Below are 23,815 nucleotides of genomic sequence, written 5' to 3' on the forward strand. Positions count from 1 at the left end.
AACTGCTGCAGTCCACCTGCTGTGGGTTGACCCACAATGCCATTAGGGAGGGAATCCCAGGATTTTGAGCCCAGTGACAGTGAAATAATGGTGATGTATTTCAGGACGGTGAGTAGCTTGGAGGAGCACTTACCCTTGTGAAGTGGAGAAGGTCATTGACCTTTCTTGGCTGCACACTTAAGTATTCCTTCAGACCATGGACACAGCACAGACCCAGGTGGCAAAGTCCGAACCAGGCTCTGGCAGAGTCTGGTGGATATAGTCTGCTCTGAACTGGAGTCCTGGGGAAAGAGGACATCCTTCCTCTGCACTTCCCCATTGACTAAGGCCTCTTGTTCCCTGTCCATAAAGCAGTGCACTGATTTTCTCTTGTTCGGCAATTGTCACAAATTGTACAGGGCAGTTTCATCCTGACTGTGAACAAATTCTTTCAACTGTGATGCCCGTGCCAGGGATGCCAGGATATCCTAGTAACTTCTACCTGCAGCAAGTGGTGTGCCATAGGAGTTGTGGTAGATGGATAGTGTCACCACTTTGGAAAGAGAGCATGAGAAAACTTCCTAGAGCTCCCAGAGAGAGACCCTCTGTGAAATTCTTTGAAGTTGATACTGAATCAATGTTTGGTAAGATTCAGCTCTTTGACACTATGCATCTTATGCAAGAACTGAAGTTCACATATTATAAACTTATAATGTCAGAATGTAGATTTGCTCGCTGAGCTGGAAGGTTCATTTTCAGACGTTTCATCACCACACTAGGTAACATAATCAGTGAGCTTCCATTGAAGCACTGGTATTAGTGACTTGCTTTCTCATTATTTTTAGGTTTCCTTGAGTTGGTGATGTTATTTGCTGTGGTAATGTCATTTCCTATTCTTTTTCTGAGGGGATGGTAAACGGGGTCCAAGTCAATGGGTTTGATTGATAGAGTTCTGGCTGATATGCCATACTTCTAGGAATTCTCATGTGTGACTCTGTTTGGCTTGTCCGAGGATGGATGTGGTCGAAGTGGTGTCTTTCCTCATTTGTATGTGAGGGTACTAGTGAGAGAGGGTCATGTCTTTTTGTGACTAGTTGATGTTCATTTATCCTGGTGGATAGTTTTCTGCCTGTTTGTCCAATGTAGTGTTTGTTACAGTCCTTGCAAGGTATTTGATAACTGGAATTAGTTTTGCTTGTTGTCTGCATGGGGTTTTTCAAGTTCATTAGCTGCTGTTTTAGTGTGTTGGTGGGTTACCATGATGCCAAGAGGTCTGAGTAGTCTGGCAATCATTTCTGAGATGTATTTGATGTAGGGGAGAGTGGCTAGGGTTTCTGGACATGTTTTGTTTGGGTTTGCTACTGAAAAATTGGTGGACTGTGTTCATTGGGTACCTATTCTTATAATATCATGTAAGAATTTGAGAGGCTTTTCACACCATGGCTCCTTATTAATGAGAACTTATTTATTTCCTGAGAAAGGTGTGTGGAGTGTTTTATTTCAAGAGGATTCTAGCAATAGAAGAAAAGTTCACATAAAATTCTGAGTTGGATTTGCTGTAACCTTTGGTGGGTTGAAGGCTATTCAAGGGAAATTCAGATCGGAAGTGTCAAAAAGGTGTAGCACGTTCATAACTTTGCAGTGGAGATGCAAATATACAGTTGGACTAGAGGAGATGGAGTGTCTGGTTGCAAATCTGTTGGGAGAGCCAGGAATTTTTAAATTGCATTTTTAGTCCTATTTCTGTGTGACGTTCCTGTCACATTGGCGTTTCTCATCTTATAAAGTATGGATTTGGCTGGGTGTATGGTAATCTGCAAATGTATGGCCAGTATGCTCATATTTCACATTGCAGTGACAAGCTGATGTGAATAGCTACAGCAGTATGCGGATGAGGGAATATTCTTCACATCCCAAATTTTAATTTTGCTCCAGGTTATGTTCCTCCAGTCCTCATTCAAAATTCCAGAAGTGGATTAATCGTCATCCGGAGACCTGGTGTGAGAATCCCGTTGTATGCGGCGGGAATCGTTGCATACCTGGAATTACAAATAATGGTGAAATTGCTGAAATCAATTAATTGGTCTCAACACCACATGTATCTAATTTTGAGCAGGCATTGGACATGTTTCCTCTGCACTGAATAATGATGTTTTTCCAGAGAAGTGTAGCCATAAAAGTTACAAGTCAGTGAGCACCCGAAAATGAGTGACAGCTTAATGTTTTAAATATGATTGTGGGTCTACCTCGATGATTCCTTGTCCATCAAACTTCCTCTGGCTGTCCTCTGAGATGTGTTTTGTCAAGGTCGGTCAAAGATCGGCGAAAAATGTTGGCTTTGCCAGTGACATTCATGTTGCACGAGTGATTTTGAGCAGGACTTTCCTTCTGCATTTATATAACACTTGCACTCTGAAATATATGTAGTGAGAGACCTGTCAATTAATGCACTGAGCTAAACATAAGAAGTGATTTTGGATCTGCTTGTCTGTAAATAATGTATCAAACAGACTTTGACTACTTTTCAATTCAGTAAGGTAAAGGGGAGGGGGCAATTCAGTTAGACACTGGGCTTTTATTAATTAGGAACATGAATTTCCAACCACTGCAGATTGGTGATGAAGATCTCTCTGTTACCTGATGGAAGTGAACTTGGAGCTGTCTGAATGCAGCTGCTAGTGGCACAAAATTTACTCCGAATTGAATTGAAACAGATGTTTGGCATTGGAAACAGAAATGGCACCTTCCTGGTATGGTTGGACAGTGTTGAGGTTGGGTTTGAAGACCCCCTGTTTTGAGGAAGAAGGTTTGTTCAGCTCGATCTGGCTTTGGAGTGACTAGAAAATGCTGCATTTCCATCCATTCATCACTTTTAGCACCAAAAACACAAGGAGCTAAGGCCAGTGTCTCATGAAGACAATAGGTAACATCACTGAGCTCATAATCCAGGTGTCCAGTCTAATGGTCTGGGGCCATGAGTTCAAATCCCTCCATGGCTGCCGGTGGAAATTTAAATTTGGCAAATACATCTGGAATATAACGCTGGTTGCAGTGATGATGGCCATGAGACATGTCTAAAAAGCTTTATAATTTTAGATTAGATTCCCTACAGTGTGGAAACAGGCCCTTCGGCCCAACAAGTCCACACTGACCCTCTGAAGAGTAATTCACCCAATCCCAATCTCTGACTAATGTACCTGACACTACGGGCAATTTAGCATGGCCAATTCACCTGACCCGCACATCTTTAGACAGCAGGAGGAAACCCACAGAGAATGTGCAAACTCCACACAGACAGTCACCCGAGGCTGGAATCGAACCTGGGACCCTGGTGCTGTGAGGTAGCAGTGCTAACCTCTGAGCCACCAGGTTCTTGATTGACTCTAAACTGCCCTCTGAAATAGGTCAGCAGAACAGTTATGAATGGGCAACAGCACCAATATCCTGTGAAAAAATATATTAAAAACACATTTACCAAAGGCATGTTAGGTGGATTGGCCATGCTAAATTCCTTCCATAGTATCTAGGGATATGCAGGTTAGGTGGGTTTGCCTTGGGAAATGCTAGGTTACAGGGTTAGGAATACCCTTCAGAGGATTGGTGTGGACTCGATGGGCAGAATGGCCTGCTTCCATACTGTAGGGATCCTAGGAGTGTGGATTCAAAGCTGCTGCCTGCTCCATCGAGTGTGTCTTATAGCTTAAGAGTATGATTAGAGGTGGAGTAGCGTACTGCTGAGGCTTTAGAGCGTAAGGCCAGCAGCATCAGGTCATCAAAAGTGGGGCCTACAGACATCCCTTACAGTGGTGCGCTCGACGAATGGGTTGCTCATGGGGTCAGGTCCTGTTTCGCACAGGAGCACCCAGAATCCTGCAGTCTTACCATAAATTCAGGGCAATGCTTCAGGCTGATGATCTTTCATTACTTCTCATTGAGTATTTCAAACTTGATCCCAAAATACACTGCTGGCTCCAGTAGACAGACTATTTCAGCTTGTTGTTCTCCTGTCGTGACCCTGCAGTTCTGACATTGCCAGGTTTTTTTTTATACGAAAAATCACCTGTTCAAAGAACACTTCTGCTTGAAAATCTGTGCCTTGAAGAATCTCCTCGAAATTAAGTTTCAAAAGTCCTTTTTAAGTTGGAAGTTACAGCTGACAACTGTCTGTTCCACTGGGGGAGATCAAAGCCCAAGGAACTTACCAAAGAAGGCTTTTAGAATGTAATTAACCCCGAGACAACACATGGGTTCTTTTAAAGGATTGAGAATTCAAAACTCTTGAGGGGACAGAAGACTGGAAGAACACCCCAGGACATTTCAACATAATTAACTAGTTTGCCTGGTGGAACCATTTGAAATTAACATAGCGGTCATTTTGTTTTGGTTAATAAAACATAGAATCCCTATAGTGTGGAAGTAAGCCATTTGGCCCACACTGACCCTCTAAAGGGCATCCCACCCCCTTACCCTATATTTCTCATGACTAATCTATCGAGCAGACACATCCCTGGACACTATGGGGCAATTGGGCACGGCCAATCCACCTAGCCTGCACATCTTTGGACAATGGGAGGAAACTGGAGCACCCAGAGGAAACCCACACAGACACAGGGAGAATGTGCAAACTCCACACTGGCAGTTACCCAAGGGTGGGATTGAACCTGGGTCTCTGGCACTGTGAGACGGCACTGAACCACCACATGTTGTTCTCATGGTGATCAGGAAGGCAGCAAGTGTGAACCAGATCTACCTCAGAGGAAGGTAAGAAGCTTAAAGCCCCCTCTGGCCATGACAGAAACACGCAGATTTCAATACTGTAATCACTTTTGTAGCAGCAAGCTCCATTTGATTTGACCAATTCATTACCACACAAGTTGGGCAGTAGAATTTATGTGAAGCCTGGGTTTTAAAATAGCTTGGACCTCAACAACAGTTGAGTTTCCAAATCACCTCACCACCACCCATCTAACAGAGGTTCCTGTTGTTTCCTGATGGAACCAATATTGAGGATCATGATGGGATCACAGGTTTATGTTGTTGAAATTCCGAACTTAGCACGTGCGCTTGGAATTTTATTCAAGGATGCTTTCCAATGTTGTCTGTGCAGGGAAGAAATATCTCAGCGCAGGCATAGTAAATGCCTGTTGTCCTCTGCTGCATGTATTTAGATTACTTAATGTGGAAACAGGCCCTTTGGTCCAACAAGTCCACATTGACCCACAACCCACCCATATCCCTACACTGAACACTATGAGCAATTTAGCATGGCCAATTCACCTAACCTGCATATGTTTGGACTGTGGGAGGAAACCCACGCAGAGAACTTGCAAACTCCACACAGTCAGTTGCCTGAGGCAGGAATTGAACCCGGGTCTCTGGCGCTGTGAGGCAGCAGTGCTAACCGCCGTGCCACCGTCTGTTTCATCTCATCACTTCACAACTTAGAGATCTGGGATGAGAAATTTCCACACCCAGAGACTGATGAGGCTATGGAAGTCAGTGCCACAGAAAACAGTTGCGGGCAAAATATTGATTGTGTTCAAGAAAGAGTTAGATAGAGACTTCTGAAGACAAAAGGAGAAAACAGGAACAGGGTACTGAGTAGGATGACCAGCCATGAACATATTGAATGGGATTGAAGGGTCGAATGGCCTACTCTTGCTCTGACTTTGCATGTTTCTATGGCAAGGTCTAACATCTACCTGATATCAGAGTTGGAGCATGTGGCCAGTGCAACATTTTAAGTGTTTTTTGAGTAATTATCTTGAATGTTGTATTTAGATTTCTGGATGACTCTTCCTTGTGACTGTAGACGAGGTGATTTGGAGACAGAAAGTGGAAAGTGAGTTGGGTTGGTCTGTTGGTAGCAGCCTTGTCTAAGTTGTAGGTTGCTGATAAATGGAAAACATTTCTTTTCTCAATTCTGTTGACACTATTTTCTTACACTTGCTTTGTGCCTGTTAGGCATTTGGTATGCAAAACAGCATCTAGTCGCAAGTACGGTTCATTGTTGGTCTCAAAGGCTTAATAACATTGGTTATCTGGCTCTCTGCCCAGAGCCTTACTATTGCCGAAGAAATGCCGTTGTTGACTGGGCTCAACCCTTAGCCAAACAAATTATGTCTGAGTTTCAGGGACCGGAGATAAAACATTGCATAACATTGATGGAAAAGATAACATGATTGAAGGATTGATAGAAACCTTGAAACACAGGTAATAATTTAGAGTTTCTTCCCCGTACAAATATGTGAGTCTCCTGACGATTATATCAGCAGGAATTAATTGAAGCAATTCATTGCTACTGCCTGCTTACAGACCTTATCAATCAGTGTCGGGGAATATCATGAAATTTAAAAGAGGGACAATGCATCTGGCAATTTAATTCACTGGCAACTCTGGTACGACTGAAATGTTCAGGATTATGCCTCCATTATTAGTACTTTATACAGTTCACTCATTAAAGGAGAACAGCGCGTGGTTCTAAATTCTGTGTTGGAATCAATTTCTTTTTGTATCTGTTTTGCTGAAACCAGCAATCTGTGAACATTGTAACATTCAGGGAGTATGGCGCTCCAGTATCTGTTGCATTCAATTTTGCCTAGGAACAGGGTTGGGGCATGTTGCAAGGTTTTCAACAGGGTCATTCATAATAGTTCAAGGATTAAAAAAAAAGGTGTCCATCCCAATGTTAAATTTCTGTTTGCAATTTATCTATTTTGTTTAATGGGTCTTTACTCTTTGTTTTGAATCATCAGTGTATGGATCAGGACATCTGCCCATTTAAGGATACAGGGTGAGTTGGTTGGAAAGTGAAAGGAGAAACGTTAGGGTCGGGGGAAACATGAACTGCAACTAAATTGACATGGGGAATGCAAAGGGTCAAGGTGGGTGTCAGAATATACGCTGGATCTAGGTCATAGAAACATACAGCAGAGAAACAGAGCGTTCGGTCCAACTTGTCCATGCCGACCACATATCCTAAATTAATCTCGTCCCATTTGCCAGCATTTGGCCCATATCCTTCTAAACCCTTTCTACTCATATACCCATCCAGATGCCTTTTAAATGCTGTCATTGTACCAGCCTCCACCACTTCCTCTGGCAGCACATTCCACACACGCACCACTCTCTGCGTGAAATAGTTGCCCCTCAGGTCCCTTTTAAATCTTTCTCCCTCAGCTTAAGCCTATGCCCTGTAGGTTTGGATTCCCCTAGCCTGGGACACCAGGGTGATGGCCGTATGTGCGGAATCATTTTGCGCGTTTGCCCATGGCCCGAACATACAAAAGGAACATTTCAGAAGCAGGGACCAGGAGGCTGCTGGGAAGGCACGTTTACCATGGAAATGAATGGGATTGCTCCTATCTGCAGTAGGTTCTAGAACGTATGCCCCGCAGGTACGGAGGGACTATTGTATAGGGAATTCAGTAGCATGGGTTCGTAAGGATGAGACATTGAGTGTGAAGGGGGTGAGGAGTGAGGGCTGCAGGAATGTTACATCTGTTAATTTTTGTGTTTTAAGTAACGTATACAGTAACAAGGCAGTGCCCAGCTATTTCTCTTTGGAGCCAGGAACAATCCCTGTTTTTTGAGTAACCAACTGGGTCTTTAGTTTAGCGACTAACAAAACAGTCTAACTAAGCCACAGGCAGTGGTCAGACAGGCGAGATGGAGTCACCATCGGCTGGACAAGAGTTTGCACATGAGCCAAAAAACATTAAAATGTTGGAGCAGGAAACAATTGTTTATCACAGATTGGACTTTGCAAAAAAAAACTCTCATCATACAAATACAGTGAAAAGACATAGATGCCTTTAAAGAGAGAGAAATCTCCTCAGAGGAAGCTCTGAAACAAGAATCAGTCTGTAAACTGGGAATTATACAGGACCAAGGACAAATTATTAGGAGGAATTGATACCACAAATGCATCGCATCACTTCAAGGATTCAAATGAAAAGTTATTTGCATTCCATTTTTCCGTATTCGATGACTCAAACATTTCAAATTCTCAGTCACAAAGGCTGTCAGTGCCAAGTGAGCAGAAAGGAAAGCTCTTTACAAGGCTCAGACAATGGGCAATAGTGAAATTAAATAATTTGAAGGATAAAGTCATTGCAACAATATAAAAAAAGCACAGTGAGTGTTTGGAAGCACATTTCATTGAGAGTATGGATTCCTATTGTGAACACAGCCAAAGCCTTTGCAAAATTCGACAACTAACAACAGGCTCTTCCTTGAGTGGGGTGTTTTGGGAATGGAGAAAAGAGCTGACAGCTGCCTGATACAATATTGTAATTTGTAGTTCTTGATTGAATCTGGAGTGTACACATGTTCCTTCAACAACTCCTGAAAAGAAGCAAGTGATCAAAATATACCTAACCGAGGGCATCAGTGAAGGAGCAGTTTCAAGCCTTTCTGCTGCTTGCCATTGCTCCACGATCTGTAACATCACAGCAACATGAGATTTTGCACCTCCCTTGGTTTCTGAAATGAACAATAAATGGAACTCACTTCCAGTAGGCTCTGAGGAATATTCACTTATAACTAAAATGCTACACTCTGAACTTTGAGTCAGTTGACAATGAGAGGATGACCAGGCAGCATTCAAACCTCCATCCTGTAGCTTTCATGGGCTTCTGACAGTTCAAAAGTCAATTCAAACTTTGCTTTCTCTTTGTTCAAATGTTTGTCTCCCTGAGGCCTCTGATACCATACATCATCTGTGGGAGTACAGTGCATCTCTGAAACCAAAACATCTGCAGCATTTTGGAATCAACCTGCAGTTAACTTCTAGACCTGGCCTCATAAACAAATATCCATTTGTTTGTTCTCTTTTTTTTTGAAGCAAGCTGCTGCTCACAGTCCAGGGGTCACCTTCAGCTCACAATTCACAGCTCCAAGCCAAAACTGATAAAAATAAAAGCAAAATGAAAAATCAGCTAACAGTAACAGACTCACTGTAGTTGAACATCCCACAGAGCACATCAAATAGCAAATGCAGTCAATTTTTTTTTCCCATGGATTATTCAGTTTCCTCCCACAGTCCAAAGATGTGCAGGTTAGGTGGGTTGACCATGCTAAATTGCCCATAGTGTCCAGGCTAGGTAGATTAGCTGTGGGAAATGCAGGATGGGGTGGGGTGGGTCTGGGTGTGAAGTTCTTCAGAGGATCAGTGTGGACTCAATGGGCCAAATGGCCTGTTTCCACACTGCAGGGATTCTATGAATTGTCCAGAGGGCAGTTGAGAGTCGATCACATAGCTGTCTGTCTGGAGTCACATGTAGGCCAGACCCAGTAAGGATGGCAGTTTCCTTCCCTAAAGGCATCAGGTTATCCCCTGACAATTGACAATAGTTTCATGGTCGTCGTTAGATTTTTGGTTCGGATTTTTATTGAATTCAAAATCTTTAATGAGATTTGAACCCAGGTTCCCAGATTAATAGTCTAGCAATAATACCACTAGGCCATCGCCTCTCCCTCTTCCAATCCAACAGAGAAGTTGGCAGTTGTCATCCTCTCACAGCCATTAAGTGCTGTGCCAGACTAAACAAAGCTCCTGTGGGATATATGCCCCTCACTTGGAGAAAGCAGCCACTAATCTAAATAGTTGGCAACCCCAGCAGCCCTGGCAGTGCCAGCGTTCTGCATTGAGTGCTGCCAGGACTGTTGCCTGGCCCAGTCTTAGTGACGCTGGAGGAAGGTAAGACTAACAGTTCTGGTGGTTCTATACCTGTGGGAGAGAGATGTGAGAGGTTGGGAAGCAGGGTCTAGTACACCTGGAAGGAAGGGGTGGTGCTTTTTTATGTAGCGGCGTGGGGTTGGGTGAACCTGATGACCATGAGGCATGTTCTAGTGATAGCACCTACGTCTTTCTTCCTTCTGTTTTACTTACACTTAAAAACAGTTGTCTGCTTGCTCCCACTTAAATAGGTAAAAACAAGGACTGCAGATGCTGGAAACCAGAGTCGAGATTAGAGTGGTGCTGGAAAAGCATAGCAGGTCAGGCAGATTCCGAGAAGCAGGCAAAGCAATTTTTCAGGCAAAAGCCCTTCTCTGATGAAGGGCTTTTGCCTGAAACATCGATTTACCTGCTCCTCGGATGCTGCCAGCTCTGCTTTCACCTGAATGCCCACCTTGATGTTTTGGGCAGCATACTATTTGGTCAATTAGGTTTTTAACAAGCTCCAATGTCATTTAGTTATTTATCAACAAATGATGGACAGTTTTGGCAGCTACCAATCCTGTCTATTTTGGTTGTGAGACCTGAGATGAGTGGGATCATTGTCGGCTTGGCACCTTTCCTACATTAGAGTCATAGAGATGTACAGCACAGAAGCAGACCCTTCAGTCCAACTCGTCCATGCCAACCAGATATCCAATATTAATTTTGTCCCATTTGCCTGCTCATGGCCCATATCCCTCCAAACCCTTCCTATTTATAAAAGCATCCAGATGCCTTTTAAATGTTATAATTGTCCAAGCCTCCACCACTTCCTCTGGCAGCTCATTCCATACACACACTACCCTCTGCATGAAAACATTGTCCCTTAGGTTCCTTTTAAATCTTTCCCCTTTCACCTTAAACCTATGCCCTCGAGTTCTGGATTCCCCCATCCCAGAGGAAAGACCTTGTCCATTTACCCTATAAATGTCCCATATGATTATATAAACCTCTATAAGGTCACCTCTCAGGAAAACAACCCCAGCCTATTCAGCCTCTCCCTATAACTCAAACCCTCCAACCCTGGCAACATGCTTGTAAATCTTTTCTGAACCTTTTCAAGTTTCACAACATCCTTCCTAGAGGAAGGGGACCAGAATTGCACACAGTATTCCAAATATTGTGTCGGTTTATCCAAAACACAGCTGGCAGGGGGCATAGACACACAAATCATTCTCATTCATGAGATCATATTTATTACGTTTAAATTGCTTTTTAGCATGGGACCAATAGTACAGGAATCAAAAGCTCAAAAGAGCCACAATGTTGAGTTTTGTCTTCTTGCCCTCATGGGGACTGACACAAAAGAAATCGCACTAGCAAAGGGAACACCAAATTATGCAGTATGAGAATCTGGTGAACCCTTTCCAAATTCGATTTGTTATGCGCCAATGCAAATGAGCTCAAGATGAAAATAGAGTTAAGTTTCAACTTTATGTTGTTTATTAGCAATGTTTATATTTGAGTTTCTTTGTCTCTATATATTTTATTTTAAATGCAAGAAGTTTTGGAATTCATAGTATGCATCAGAAACCACTTGATAATCAAACTGTGAAATGGATATCAACCACTATGATAATGGACTGTTATAAAGTCAATTGTGCAGCACTAGTCCAGTAAAGGAGTATAAGAAAACTCGCTAATTATTCTTATTTTGATTATCAATTTTGAATTGAGGCTGTGAACTAAGAATTGGGAGCTGAAGCTGACTTTGGCCTTTGGGAAAGGGGTACAGAGAAAAGATCATTTGGTGAGACTGGTTTTGAGGTTAATTGCAGGCTGATTCTTGATCAGAAAGGTTGCTACAGATACTACAAACCCAGGAAGAGCACTCTTTCTAAACAGACAGCCGAACATGGCTAGTAACCAAGTCAGTATCTATGAATTGATTCCAGCACATCTTGGAGGCACCCTAGTTCAAGCAGATAGCTGATGTTAACTGATAAGGAAGGCCTCAGGAAATGTCCATCCAGGCAGTACCAGAGTTGAAGTTGTTCTTCTGAATTGTGTTTTCTGGGAGATAAGTTTGGCTGCTGCTGCCACAGCATGAAGTTTTTGAATGTTCCTTGCCGAGCTTCCATACCAGCTTTCAGAAGCTCAAAGAACAGAAGTATTATCACCTGTACCTGAATGAAGTGAAAAGGTAACCCAGATGATTGATGTGTTCAGAAAAGCAACCAAGGGGTTGTTATCTATGCCTGTGAAACAACACATTGTGAAAACCATTTAAATAATCAGGCCAATTTCGTTATTCTATTTATTCCATGACCGTGTTTGTCTGTCTGTCTGTCTTTTGTGTGAAGGGGAGCTGGATACAAACCTTTTGAGTTTAAAGTATAGACGTTAATTATATCACATTGTTTAATTTTTTTCTGCTAAAGTTATTTTGTATTAAAGGCTTTTATATTAAGATACAGGACTAATGCCTTGAATTAATTGTTCACAAAGTCTGGGGTTGGTTATTCAAAAGTCTAGTTAGTAACCATTGAGGTAACTATTGAGGGTCTTCCAAGGTTTGGATTTTACTGTGTTGGGAATACAGAAGTAGAAAAGCTGATTTGGTTCGGCCATCTGTCTCCTTCTCATAACGAGGTGGCTCATCACGACAGAGGGAGGGAAATAGAAAGCAGGGTTTTTTTTTAACTCTTCAGATACTGTTCCCCAACAATTAATCAGCTGGAGGTTTGAATACATTCACCATATTGACAGGTCCCTTTGACAGCTTTGAAAATTTTCTGATAGCTGACAGTCCCAATGTATTTATCTATTTTTACGCACAACCATGTTTACTTATACCAATAAGAAAGGATGCCAGATCTTTCCAAAAAATGTACTTTATCTTCGCCAAGGGGCAGCTTATCTCCAGTCCAGATTCACAGTGGGACCTTACCTGTCTAAAAGTCAACCCCAGCTATTTGGATAAATCCTGATGACAATCACCTGATGAAGGAGTGGCGCGCCGAAAGCTAGTGCTTCCAAATAAACCTGTTGGACTATAAACTGGTGTTGTGTGATTTTTAACTTTGTACATCCCGGTCCAACACCGGCACCCCCAAATCATGGATAAATCCAAACACTCTTACCTTATGTAATCTGCATACTTTGAGTTTCAGATGCCTATCCAAAATTACCCAGAAGAGGAGGCAATGATGATTTTAAAAACCAGAAAAGTATTCTGGGCAGTTTGGGATGGTTGATAGACACTGGCATTGGCAGGAGCACCTAACTTGCATGAAAGAAGAGTGGCACAATATGATGACTACCAAATTGCGTCCAAAAGTACAACATGTCGCATGTTTGCTCTGTTGTGATCTCTGGTGTAGTAAATCTTGTATTCTGTTTTGTTTGACAGTTGGACACACCAAACAAATATGGTGGACCTTTGCAAGGTGAGCCTGATGATTATCAAAGAGGATCCCGACAGCCTTTGAACTTGACTCAGATGTGTTTGCTGTGGAAACCAGAGGTGAGGATCAGAGAGGAAAAGCACATAGGACTAGTTCAGTTGCTTCTGAAGGGACGCTTCAATTGAAATAAGACATTTTCCTCAATGCCTCCCCGTCCCACCCTCCAACAATTTGTACAGTCAGATAAACTGTGAAATTCAAAGCAGTATTTTTTTTCTTGGAAATTAATATCATATCTTCTCTTGCAATCATCTACAGCCTGTAGTTGTAAATGCTGTTCCATAAAGTTGTGAAGTAGAAGCAAGTGTGCAAGCTACTGACACTGTTTAAATGTATCTAACAACTAGTACATGAATTATAGAAGCCAGTCAATAGCTGGTAGTTTGGGGGAATTATTCTCTCAATCTGTTTATGTTTTGCCTACCATAAGGATCAAATAAACTTTTAATTAGTTATAGACTCTGATCTCTCTTCCATTTTCTCTTTTCTCATTCTGTCTCAAAACTATAAAACCGATGCTATTTATAGCTTGCTGTTTTCTCCTTCACCAGATGCTGAGGGACTCCCTAAGATCCAGCTTGCTCATTTGGAACTTTGTGATTTACCACAACTTTGTGGCAGGCTGTGTAGAATGAATAAACCCATTCCTATAAGCAGGCCACAAACGAAAAGGCTGAGGACTGACATGGTAGACATTTTTAAAATTATGAAGGAGATTGTGAGACATAAAGAACCACTGTGCAAACCATGGGTCACTTTGTAGCGCTTATGCCCTTGAGTCAAAAGGCCATGAATTCACAGCTGACTTCTGGGCTTGAACACAAACGTGGTACATGGCAGTCCAGTGTAGTATTGAGAGGCTGCTGCACAGTTGAAGGTACAGTCATTTAGATGAAATGTTAAATCGATACCCAGTCTGTTCTCTCAGTTAGTTGTAAAGCATCTCATCACATAATGTCAATGAAGAAGAGGGATGATTATTTCTGATTCCTTGGCCAATATTTATTGCTTATTCATTACCAGAGAAACAGAGTATCTGGCCATTATCACATTGCTGTTTTTTAGTGCTTAATACGTTCAGTTGGGTACATTCAGTACATCACAAGATTGAATACCCTCCAGATGTAGTATATTGGCTGGAAAGTGCTTGGGAATGCAAGGCATTATGGATGTGCAGATAATTTTTGCTCAACAATCCAAAACTAATGTCATAAATGTAAATCCAATAGGGAATTCAGGAGATTGTTATTTAGTTAGAGAGTTGTTGCAATGTGGAGATGACTACAATGTGATAACTAGCATTCTAGGGGGATGTCAGGTAGAAAGGAGTAAGGCAGAAAGAAGTTAATCATTGATGAGATAAGATGAAGTAAACGGAATGGGTGGAGGCTCAGATGGAACATAAACATCAACATAGTGACTGAATTCTCTAATTCTGTGTTAGAAATTAGAATGCACTATTGCAGTATGCAGAATTCTCAATGTTTCTCCTATTGATTGTTTGCTGATCCCTGGTCTAAAAGGCTTTGTTTAAATACCCAACCTTCCATGGAACAACACATTGTGTTTGGCCCAGGCTTCTGGATCAGTGTATTCAGCTAAAGGACACTCACGTCAACAACATTCTCCACTGCCATATTAAATAGGAGAAGATCTCTTCGACTTCATTATTATGGCATGAAAGACATTTAATGAGATTAACAAAATTTTCATTAAGAAAATGCAGATGGAATAGAAAACTGGCCCACTGTGCCTCTCCACTCAATTTGCAATCACACAAACTTGGCTATGAATATAAAATCTCTGCTGTTTAACAATAGCAGCAACTTATATTTATACAGTGTCCTTAATGTAGGGAAATATAGGATGATAGCATTTCAGGAGCATTTTCAAACAAAATTCAAAAGGACATCTTAAAGGAGAGCAAAGAATTAGAGGTGTTGAAGATCACTGGACTGAAGAATCTATGGAGCTGATGACATGATTGCTGATGGTTAGGTGGTGGAAGTTGATGAGTAAAGGTCACATTAAGAGGGTTGTAAAGATTTCAAAGGGTTGCAGGACTACATGAGGTTATAGACAAAAGGTAATGGGAAGCATTTGAACACCAGAATGAGAATTTTAAATTTGAGTAGTTGCTGGAGTCAATGTAGATTGGCGAGCAGAGAGGTAATGGAAGATTGGAGCCTGCAGTATGTTAGGAGAAAGGTTAGGATAAATGAGCAGAAGTTTACATGGAGATGTGAAAGGATTATAATCCAATGGAGAGTATGGATTATTCCCTATCAATGAAGCCTACATCAGATGTTGATGACATTCCAAAATCTTCTTAAGAAGATGCAGATGGAATAGAAAACAGGCCCACTGTGCCCTTCCACTCTCTGTGCAATTATACGAACTTGACTATGAAAATCAAATCTCTGCTGTTTAACAATAGCAGCAACTTATATTTATACAGTGTCTTTAATGTAGGGAAATATAAGATAGCATCTCAGGGGCATTTTCAAACAAAATTCAAAAGGACATCTTAAAGGAGAGCAAAGAGTTAAAGTTAAAAGTGAGTAAATTACAAAACACCAGATCATTATCTTAAGGCTGAACCTAACAAGTAATTAAATGTATGATGCCTACAGAACAAGTGTGACTAGTGAAAAGGCCTTAGTGTCAAAAGAAAATACTCAATGCACTTCATTGAAAGGTGAACAAGTGAAGGAACAATTAGTTAAGAACCAACACATTCTGAGGGCTCATGAAAGGGAGGGGGATGTGCTGGCAGAGGATATTACTGAGGGAATTCCAGAAACTAGCATCCCAATGTCTCAAGAGTCAGTTGCTTACAGTGGAGAAAAAATGAGGCAGCTACATGAGAAGTTGAAGGCAGGGGAGAAGAAAGTTCAAAGTACAGGAGGATTCGGATACAGAGTAGATAAAAGATGTGACACTGTTCAAAATGAAGTTGAGGATATTAATCTGGAGGTGTTGAAGGATGAAACAATATCAGTCAGGTTTTTTTTGAAGATGTTAGATATAAAGAAAGCAAGGCGGACATTCACATTACTAAGTGCAAACAGCATTGAGCCACACAATGTTAACATATTGGGCAGGATGGAATGCTGGAATATGGGATTAGAATACTTAGGTGGTTGTTTTAGATAGGTGTGATCACGATGGGCAGAAGGGCCTTTTTCTGTGCTGCAGGTCTCTATGGTGTTTATTCTACAGCAAGCTATTCAAAGTCAATTATCAACTACCATATGTCAGCAACACAGTGGTTCAGTGGTTAGCACTGCTGCCTCACAGTGCTAGGGATCTTGGTTCAATTCCAATCTCAGGCGATTGCCTGAGTGGAGTTTGCGCGTTCTCCTCCGGGTACTCCGCTTTCCTCCCACAGTCCAAAAACATGCAGGTTAGGTGGATTGGCCATGTAAAATTGCCCATAATGGGCAGGCTAGGTTGATTAGCCATGGGGAATGCAGGGTTACGGGATGGGATAGGGGGTGATCTGGATGGGGTGCTCTTCGGAGGGTTGGTGTGAACTTGATGGGTTGAGTGCCTGTGTCCATATTGTAAGAATTCTATGATATTGTTACCATCTCCACAAAAACGTGATGACAATAAAAAAAACAACTTTTGAAGTGACCAACATACAAAAGGATTTTGCATTATAAAAATTTTAGTAATACGACTAAACTTAAATCACTGTTGATTATATTATTAAATAGAATAGAGAACTAATAAACTACACTGCAGAAAAAAAGTAGATAATCCCATTAAAGTTTTAATACAAGGTAAATGCCACATTTATAAATCACACCATACTCCCAACAGAAATATAGTCTTGTGTATAAATTGTCAAGCTTTTCCCAACTTTGACAGGATCATTCTCCCTGCTCCACCAGGGTGAGTCTTCCAGGGTACTTTTCAAATGAAGGCCACGAACACTCTGGTGACTTCTTCGTCATTAATTCTCCTTGAATTTCATTTCTTCAAACAAGGGATCAATCTCTCCTCACTAGCATTCTGTTTGGTGATTAACCCATAAACAGTTCTTTTCTTGATTAGATTCCCTACAGTGTGGAAACAGGTCCTTCGGCCCAACAAGTCCACACCGACCCTCCAAAGAGCAACCCACCCCATTCCCCTACATTTACCCCTAACTAATCCACCTAACACTATGGGCAATTTAGCATGGCCAATTCACCTAACCTGCACATCTTTGGACTGTGGGAGGAAACCAGAGCACCCGGAGGAAACCCACGCAGACACGGGGAGAATATGCAAGCTCCACACAGAGCGGGCGGGAATTGAACCTGGGTCCCTGGCACTGTGAGGCAGCAGTCCTAACCATTGACCCACCGTGCTTCTTCTGGTTGTTAAAGTGCCACATATTTCAAATATTTCAACCTGACTGTAGAGTCTTGAGAGTCTGTACATAACAAGACCAGCCACCTCCTATTTAAGTATTAGAACTTGTGCCTTCTAGTCATTTTCACTTGAGATTCTGGGTCCATCACAATCCAGTCACATGGGATTGAAGTTTAGCCTCGAGGTCACATTGCCCTCTCCAAACTAGTCCATTTATACCATTATTTAATAGTGATAATATTAAAACATACATAATTCCAGCATTCGTGGTGTACTTTCCACAAGTTACATGTGACGCCCAAAAGCAATGTAGGTCAATTAGTGTTAACATTTATGGAATAGAATTATTACAGCATGGAAACAGGCCATTTGGCTCAACAAGTCCATACAGACTGTCTAAAGAGGATCCCATCCAGACTCCACTCCATCCCTGTATTTCCCATGGCTAACTCAGACACTACAGGCCATTTAATACAACCAATCCACCTAACCTGCCCATCTTTGGGCTGTGGAGGTAACCCACATAGACATGGGAGAATGTGCAAACTCCACATAGACACTCGCCCAAGGCTGGAATCGAACCCAGGTCCCCAGCACTGTGAGGTATCAGTGCTAACCATTGAGCCATCCTGCCAGCTTGTCTCTGGGAAAATGTTAGAATTTATTTACAAAGGGTTTAACAGCAGATTCTTCAAAAGTTCATAACACAAGCAGGGTCAGCATGGCTTCATGAAAGGAAAATCATGCCTGACAAATTGAATACAGTTCTTTAAGGTAACAAGTGAGATTGAAAAGGCGAAACCTGTAGAAGAAATACATTTTGATTTCCAAAAGGTGTTGATAAAACACTGCAAATGAAAATACCTAGGAAACTAAGAACTCATGATGTTAGAGATTGTTATTAGCATGGTTGGAGAATTGACGAATTAATGGAAGTCAGAGTTAGAATAATGGGGACATTTTCAGAATTGCAAGCTGTAACTAGTGGAGTGCATGGAGATCAGTGGTGGGGCTATAATTATTTAGAATGTATGTTAATGACATGGATGGCAGAAGTGGAGGGAATATCAACAGTTTTGCAGATGACACAAAACTAGGTGGAAAGATGAGGAGTGAAAATGACATAAGGAGCCCACAGAGGGATATGAGCAGGTTAGCTGAGTGGGCAAAAAAATGTGGATGGAATATAATGTGGGAAAATATAAAGTGACGATTAATCACTTTGGCAGGAAGAATAGAGGAGCTGAATATTATTTAATGGGGAGAGACTACAGAGAGCTGCAGGACAGAGGCATTTGTGCATGAATCAAATATAAAAAAAACCAGTATCCAAGTTCAGTGGGTAACAGGGAAAGTCATGTGATCTGCCTGTATTGCTCGCAAGACAAAGATTTTTGCTGTGCCTCGGTGCACGTGACAATAAATTCAATTCAATTCAATTCAAGCAAATGGAATGGTGACTTTTACTTCAAAGAGGATTTGAGTCTAAAAATAGGGAGGTTTTGCTAAAACCACAAAAGGCACTAGTTACAGCATAACTTTAGTGTTGTGACCTATTTTGGTCCCTTTATCTAAGGAAAGATATTCTGGTTTTGGAGGCAATCCAGAGAAGGTTCATTAAGTTGATTCTGGAATGATGAGATTGTTCAGGTTGTAAGTTCATTCACACCGACTCAATTGGGAAACCAATTGACTTTTTCAGAAGGAAATACCAGAAACACAATGGACCACATAGATTTGAGGGGAGATAACGGGGCACACAGTCTGGATAACTGATCACAACTGGGAGGGAGCCTTTCTCAACAGCTCAGCGAGCAAACTTACAACCTGATCCACAACCTGAACTGCAAATTTTCTCTAAAATCGTGTGATGAGATTTTGTTATGAGGAGAGGTTGAGTAGGTTTGGCTTGTACTCATTGGAGTTTAGAAGAATGAGACGAAGGCTCATTGAAACGTGTAAGATCCTTAGGGGATTTGACATATGGACCGATTGTTTTCCCTTAGATCAGATTACTTACAGTGTGGAAACAGGCCCTTCGGCCCAACAAGTCCACAACGACTCGCTGAAGCGCAACCCACCCATACCCCTACATTTACCCCTTACCTAACACTACGGGCAATTTAGCATGGCCAATTCACCTGACCCGCACATCTTTGGACTGTGGGAGGAAACCCACGCAGACACGGGGAGAACGTGCAAACTCCACACAGTTAGTTGCCTGAGTCGGGAATTGAAGCCGGGTCTCAGGCGCTTATGGGAGAGCCTCGGACCACACCGTTTAATTCCAGGGTGAGAGGTTACGAAGTGATGAGGAATCTTGTGTCTCAGGAGGTAATTATTTGTGAAATTCCTTAGTACAGAGAGCTATTGAGGCTAGGCCATCAAGGGTATTCCTGGCTGAGATTGACAGATTTTTCATCAGTAAAGGTATCAAGAGTTCTGGGGAAAACATGGATTGTCAGATCAGCCATGATCTCACTGAATGGCTGATTAGATTACTTACAGTGTGGAAGCAGGCCCTTCGGCCCAATAAGTCCACACCAACCCTCTGAAGGGCAACCAACCCAGACCCATTCCCCTACATTTACCCCTTCACCTAAAACTACGAGCAATTTAGCATGGCCAATTCACCTAACCTGCACATTTTTTTTGGACCGTGGGAGGAAACCGGAGCACCCAGAGGAAACCCACACAGATCCAGGGAGAATGTGCAAACTCCACGCAGACAGTTGCCTGAGGCGGGAATTGAACCCGGGTCTCTGGCGCTGTGAGGCAGAAGTGCTAACCACTGTGGCCACTGTGCGGCTGAGCAGAGTAAATGGAATTAACGCCTTGCTTCTTCTTCTCCATCTCATGGTCTGAATTCTGAGACAGTTCAAGAATCTGCAGTACTCTTAGGGCAAACATTCGGTTTGTACACTTCCTGATGCAAAGCTGGTGATCAACCTTTGATCCAAATCAACCTCTGAGGTCCAGAATTTTGTCTTCAGTATCCAGGTATTTGAACGGAGCACCTGTCACAAAGAAATTGAGCACAGTTCTTCATCATTAATTTGAATGGGTGGAAGATTGTGGTCAGTTTATGCCTGAATTATCTCTCCGTGCTCCCTGTGGGGAAAGGTTTTATGCTCAGGCACTGAAGATATAAACCTCAATCGCAGAGTCTACGTGCCAGTTGCACTAACTGAACCATACTGAACTGCAGCTATGACAAAGCTGCTTTGCCCTATATAGTTATAGTTTGAAAAGCTTCAGAAATGATTGCTCAAAGAAAGAATGATGCATCCAGTTCATAGACTCATTTCATAGGCATCTGTTTGCTGCTTATCTAAGCCTGACATATCTATTATCTGGTAGAATTTGATTAGCACCTGAAATAAAGCTTCTGTACCATGGCTAATGTTGCAACAGTGTTTGAAGAATAATAATGTTTAAGCTGCTTTCATTTTATTGCAGTTATTTTTGAAGCATGTTTTGATTTGTATATTTAGGAAATGAAAGATAATGATCAGACTACAGACATTGCTAGTGAGGCATTTGTTAGAGACCCAAACAGCTGCGGATGCTGGAATCCAAAGTAGACAGGCAGGAGGCTGGAAGAACACAGCAAGCCGGGCAGTATAAGGAGGTAGAGAAACACCCGAAGTGTCGATGCCGCCACCTCCTGATGCTGCCTCGTTTGCTGTGTCCTTCCAGCCTCTGGCAAAGCATTTCTTGCCTGTATTCTGAGTTGACATCAGAAGGTTGTGGTGAGCCATCTTGAACCACTGCCGAGGATTGGATGAAACTGAATGAATTACAGAGTCTCAGAATTGTTACGGCGCCGAGGGAGGCCACTTGGATCATAGTGCCTGTTCTGCCTCTTCAAACGAGCCAATCTCATACCGAGTGCCAATCTCCAGCTTTCTCCCTGGACGCTTTCATCCAAATAATCATCCAGTGTCATCCTGAGCATCCCATTGGAACCTGCCTCCACAACATTTCCAGGCAGTGCATTCCATCTCCGAATTAAACGACTAATAGTTTATTCTCACATTGCCCTTGCCTCTTTTGCACTTCATTTTAATTCTATGCCCTCTCAGTCTCATTTCTTTTATGAATGGGAACAGGTCCTCCCGACTTTTTCGATGTAGTCCCCCTCATGGTTTTGAACACCACTACCAAATCTTCTTTCAGTCTACATCTCTCCACGCAGAACAGTCCCAACCTCTTCCATCTATCCTCAGAACTGACATTTCTCAGTCATGGAGATGTTTTTGTAAATCATTTCTGCACACTCTCTCCAAGGCATACAAATCTTTCCTATTCAGCTGTACACAAAACTCTAGCTGAGGTCTAACATGTGTCTTTTATAAGATAAATGTCATTGCTTCGCTCTTGTGCTCTATACCTCTTACTAAAACTGAGTACACTGGGTGCTTTATTAACTGCTCCCTCCATAAGTCCTTCAATAATCTGTGCATACATATATCCACGCTGGCCCCTCTACTCCTGCACCCCTTTCGAATTGTACTTCCTATTTTATATTGTCATTCAACGTTCTTCCTAGTAAAGTGTATCATCTCACACTTGGCATCTTATTTATTCTGTCATTGGATGCGGGCTTCGCTGGCTGGCCAACAGTTATTGCCCATCCCTAGTTACCTCCGAAAAGGTGGTGATGAACTGTCTTTTTGAACCACTCCAGTCCATGTACCCCAGGTAGACACACAAAGCTATTAGGGAGGGAATTATTGGATTTTGACTCACTGACAGTGAAGGAACAGCAATATATTTCCACGGCAGGATGGTGAGTGACCTGGAGAGGAACTTGCAGCTGATGGTATTCCCATGTATCTGCTCTGCTCGTCATAAAATCCCTACAGTGTGAAAACAGGCCCTTCAGCCCAACAAGTCCACACCGACACTCTGAAGAGTAATCCACCCAGACCTGCTCCCCTACCCCATTATCGTATATTTAGCCCTGACTAATGCACCCAACCTATGCATCTTTGAACACAATGGGCAATTTAGCATGGCCAATTCACCTAACCAACACATCTTTGTGCTGTGGGAGGAAACCAGAGCACCTGGAGGAAACCCAAGCTGACATTGGGAGAAAGTGCAAAGTCCACACAGATAGTCACCTGAGATTAGAATTGAACCAGGTCCCAGGTGCTGTGAGGCAGCAGTGCTAACCACTGAGCCACTACGCCGCATCACTGTGTCTGGCTAGATGGAAGTGGTTGTGGGTTTGGAAGGTGCTGTCTGAGGATCCTTAGTGAATTTCTGCAGTGTATCTTCTGAGAATGGATGATTTGAGTTATAAGGAGAGGCTAGATAGGCTGGGACTTTTTTCCCTGGAGTGTAGGAGGCTGAGGGGTAACTTTATAGAGGTTTGTAAAATCATGAGGGACATAGATAGATAAGGTGAACAGCCAAGGTCTTTTCCCTGGGCTAGGGGAGTCCAAAACTAGAAGGTATAGGTTTAAGATGAGAGGGGAAAGATTTAAAAGAGACCTGAGGGGCTTCTTGCTCATGCAAGAGGGGGTTGCATGTGTGGAACAAGTTTCAGAGGAAGTGGTAGAGACAGGTACCATTGCAATATTTAAAAGGCATCTGGATGGATACGTGAATAGACAGGGTTTAGAGGGAATAGGGCCAAGCACAGGCAAATGGGACTAGTTTAATTTAGGAAACCCGGTCAGTTGGGCTGAAGGGCCTGTTTCCGTGCTGTATGCCTTATTATAAATACTGAGTACTGGAGCATGTGATGCTTGTGGCTGTGGTGCCAATTAAGCATGCTGCTTTGTCCTGGTTGGTGTCAAGTTTCTTGTGAGATTTATCCAGACAAATGGGGTGTATTCCATCACATGCCCAACTTGTGCAATGTCAATGGCTTTGGGGAGTCAGGAGGTGAGCTACTTGCTGCGGGATTCTTAGCCTCTGACCTGCTCTTGTAGCCACAACATTTAAATGGTGTGTCCATTTGAGCATCTGGTCAATGGTTACCCCTGGGATATGATGAATGTTGATAGTAGGGGACTTTAGTGCTGGTGACACCATTCAATGAAAAGAAGTGGTGGTTAGATCATCTCTTATTGGAGATGGTCATGCCTGGCATTTGTGTTGCATGCATGTTTCTTGTCATTTGTCAGCCCAAGCCTGGATATTGTTCAGATCTTGTTGCAGTTGAACACGGACTGCTTCAGTATCTGAGGAATCATGAATAGTGATGAACATTGTAAAATCATCAGCAAACATTCCCACTTACACTTCATGATGGAGGAAAGGTCATTGATGAAGATGGTTGGGCCTAGGTTGGGCTGAGGAGCTCCTGCAGAGTTGCCCTGGAACTGAG

The 23,815-nt window shown here is 42.4% G+C and overlaps 1 protein-coding gene across 4 annotated transcripts in view; it reads left to right on the forward strand.

Annotated features, from left to right (window-relative positions):
- b4galnt4a (beta-1,4-N-acetyl-galactosaminyl transferase 4a) overlaps positions 1-23,815 on the forward strand; it is a 691,590-nt gene that overhangs the window by 346,685 nt on the left and 321,090 nt on the right. For all 4 annotated transcript variants that reach the window (XM_060838421.1, XM_060838422.1, XM_060838423.1 and 1 more), the window contains one exon: positions 13,053-13,166. In XM_060838421.1, the coding sequence (XP_060694404.1) occupies positions 13,053-13,166 (114 nt within the window). The remainder of the gene's footprint in view (positions 1-13,052; positions 13,167-23,815) is intronic.

The sequence above is a fragment of the Hemiscyllium ocellatum genome, chromosome 18 (assembly GCF_020745735.1).
Source record: "Hemiscyllium ocellatum isolate sHemOce1 chromosome 18, sHemOce1.pat.X.cur, whole genome shotgun sequence".
Taxonomy (NCBI): Eukaryota; Metazoa; Chordata; class Chondrichthyes; order Orectolobiformes; family Hemiscylliidae; genus Hemiscyllium; species Hemiscyllium ocellatum.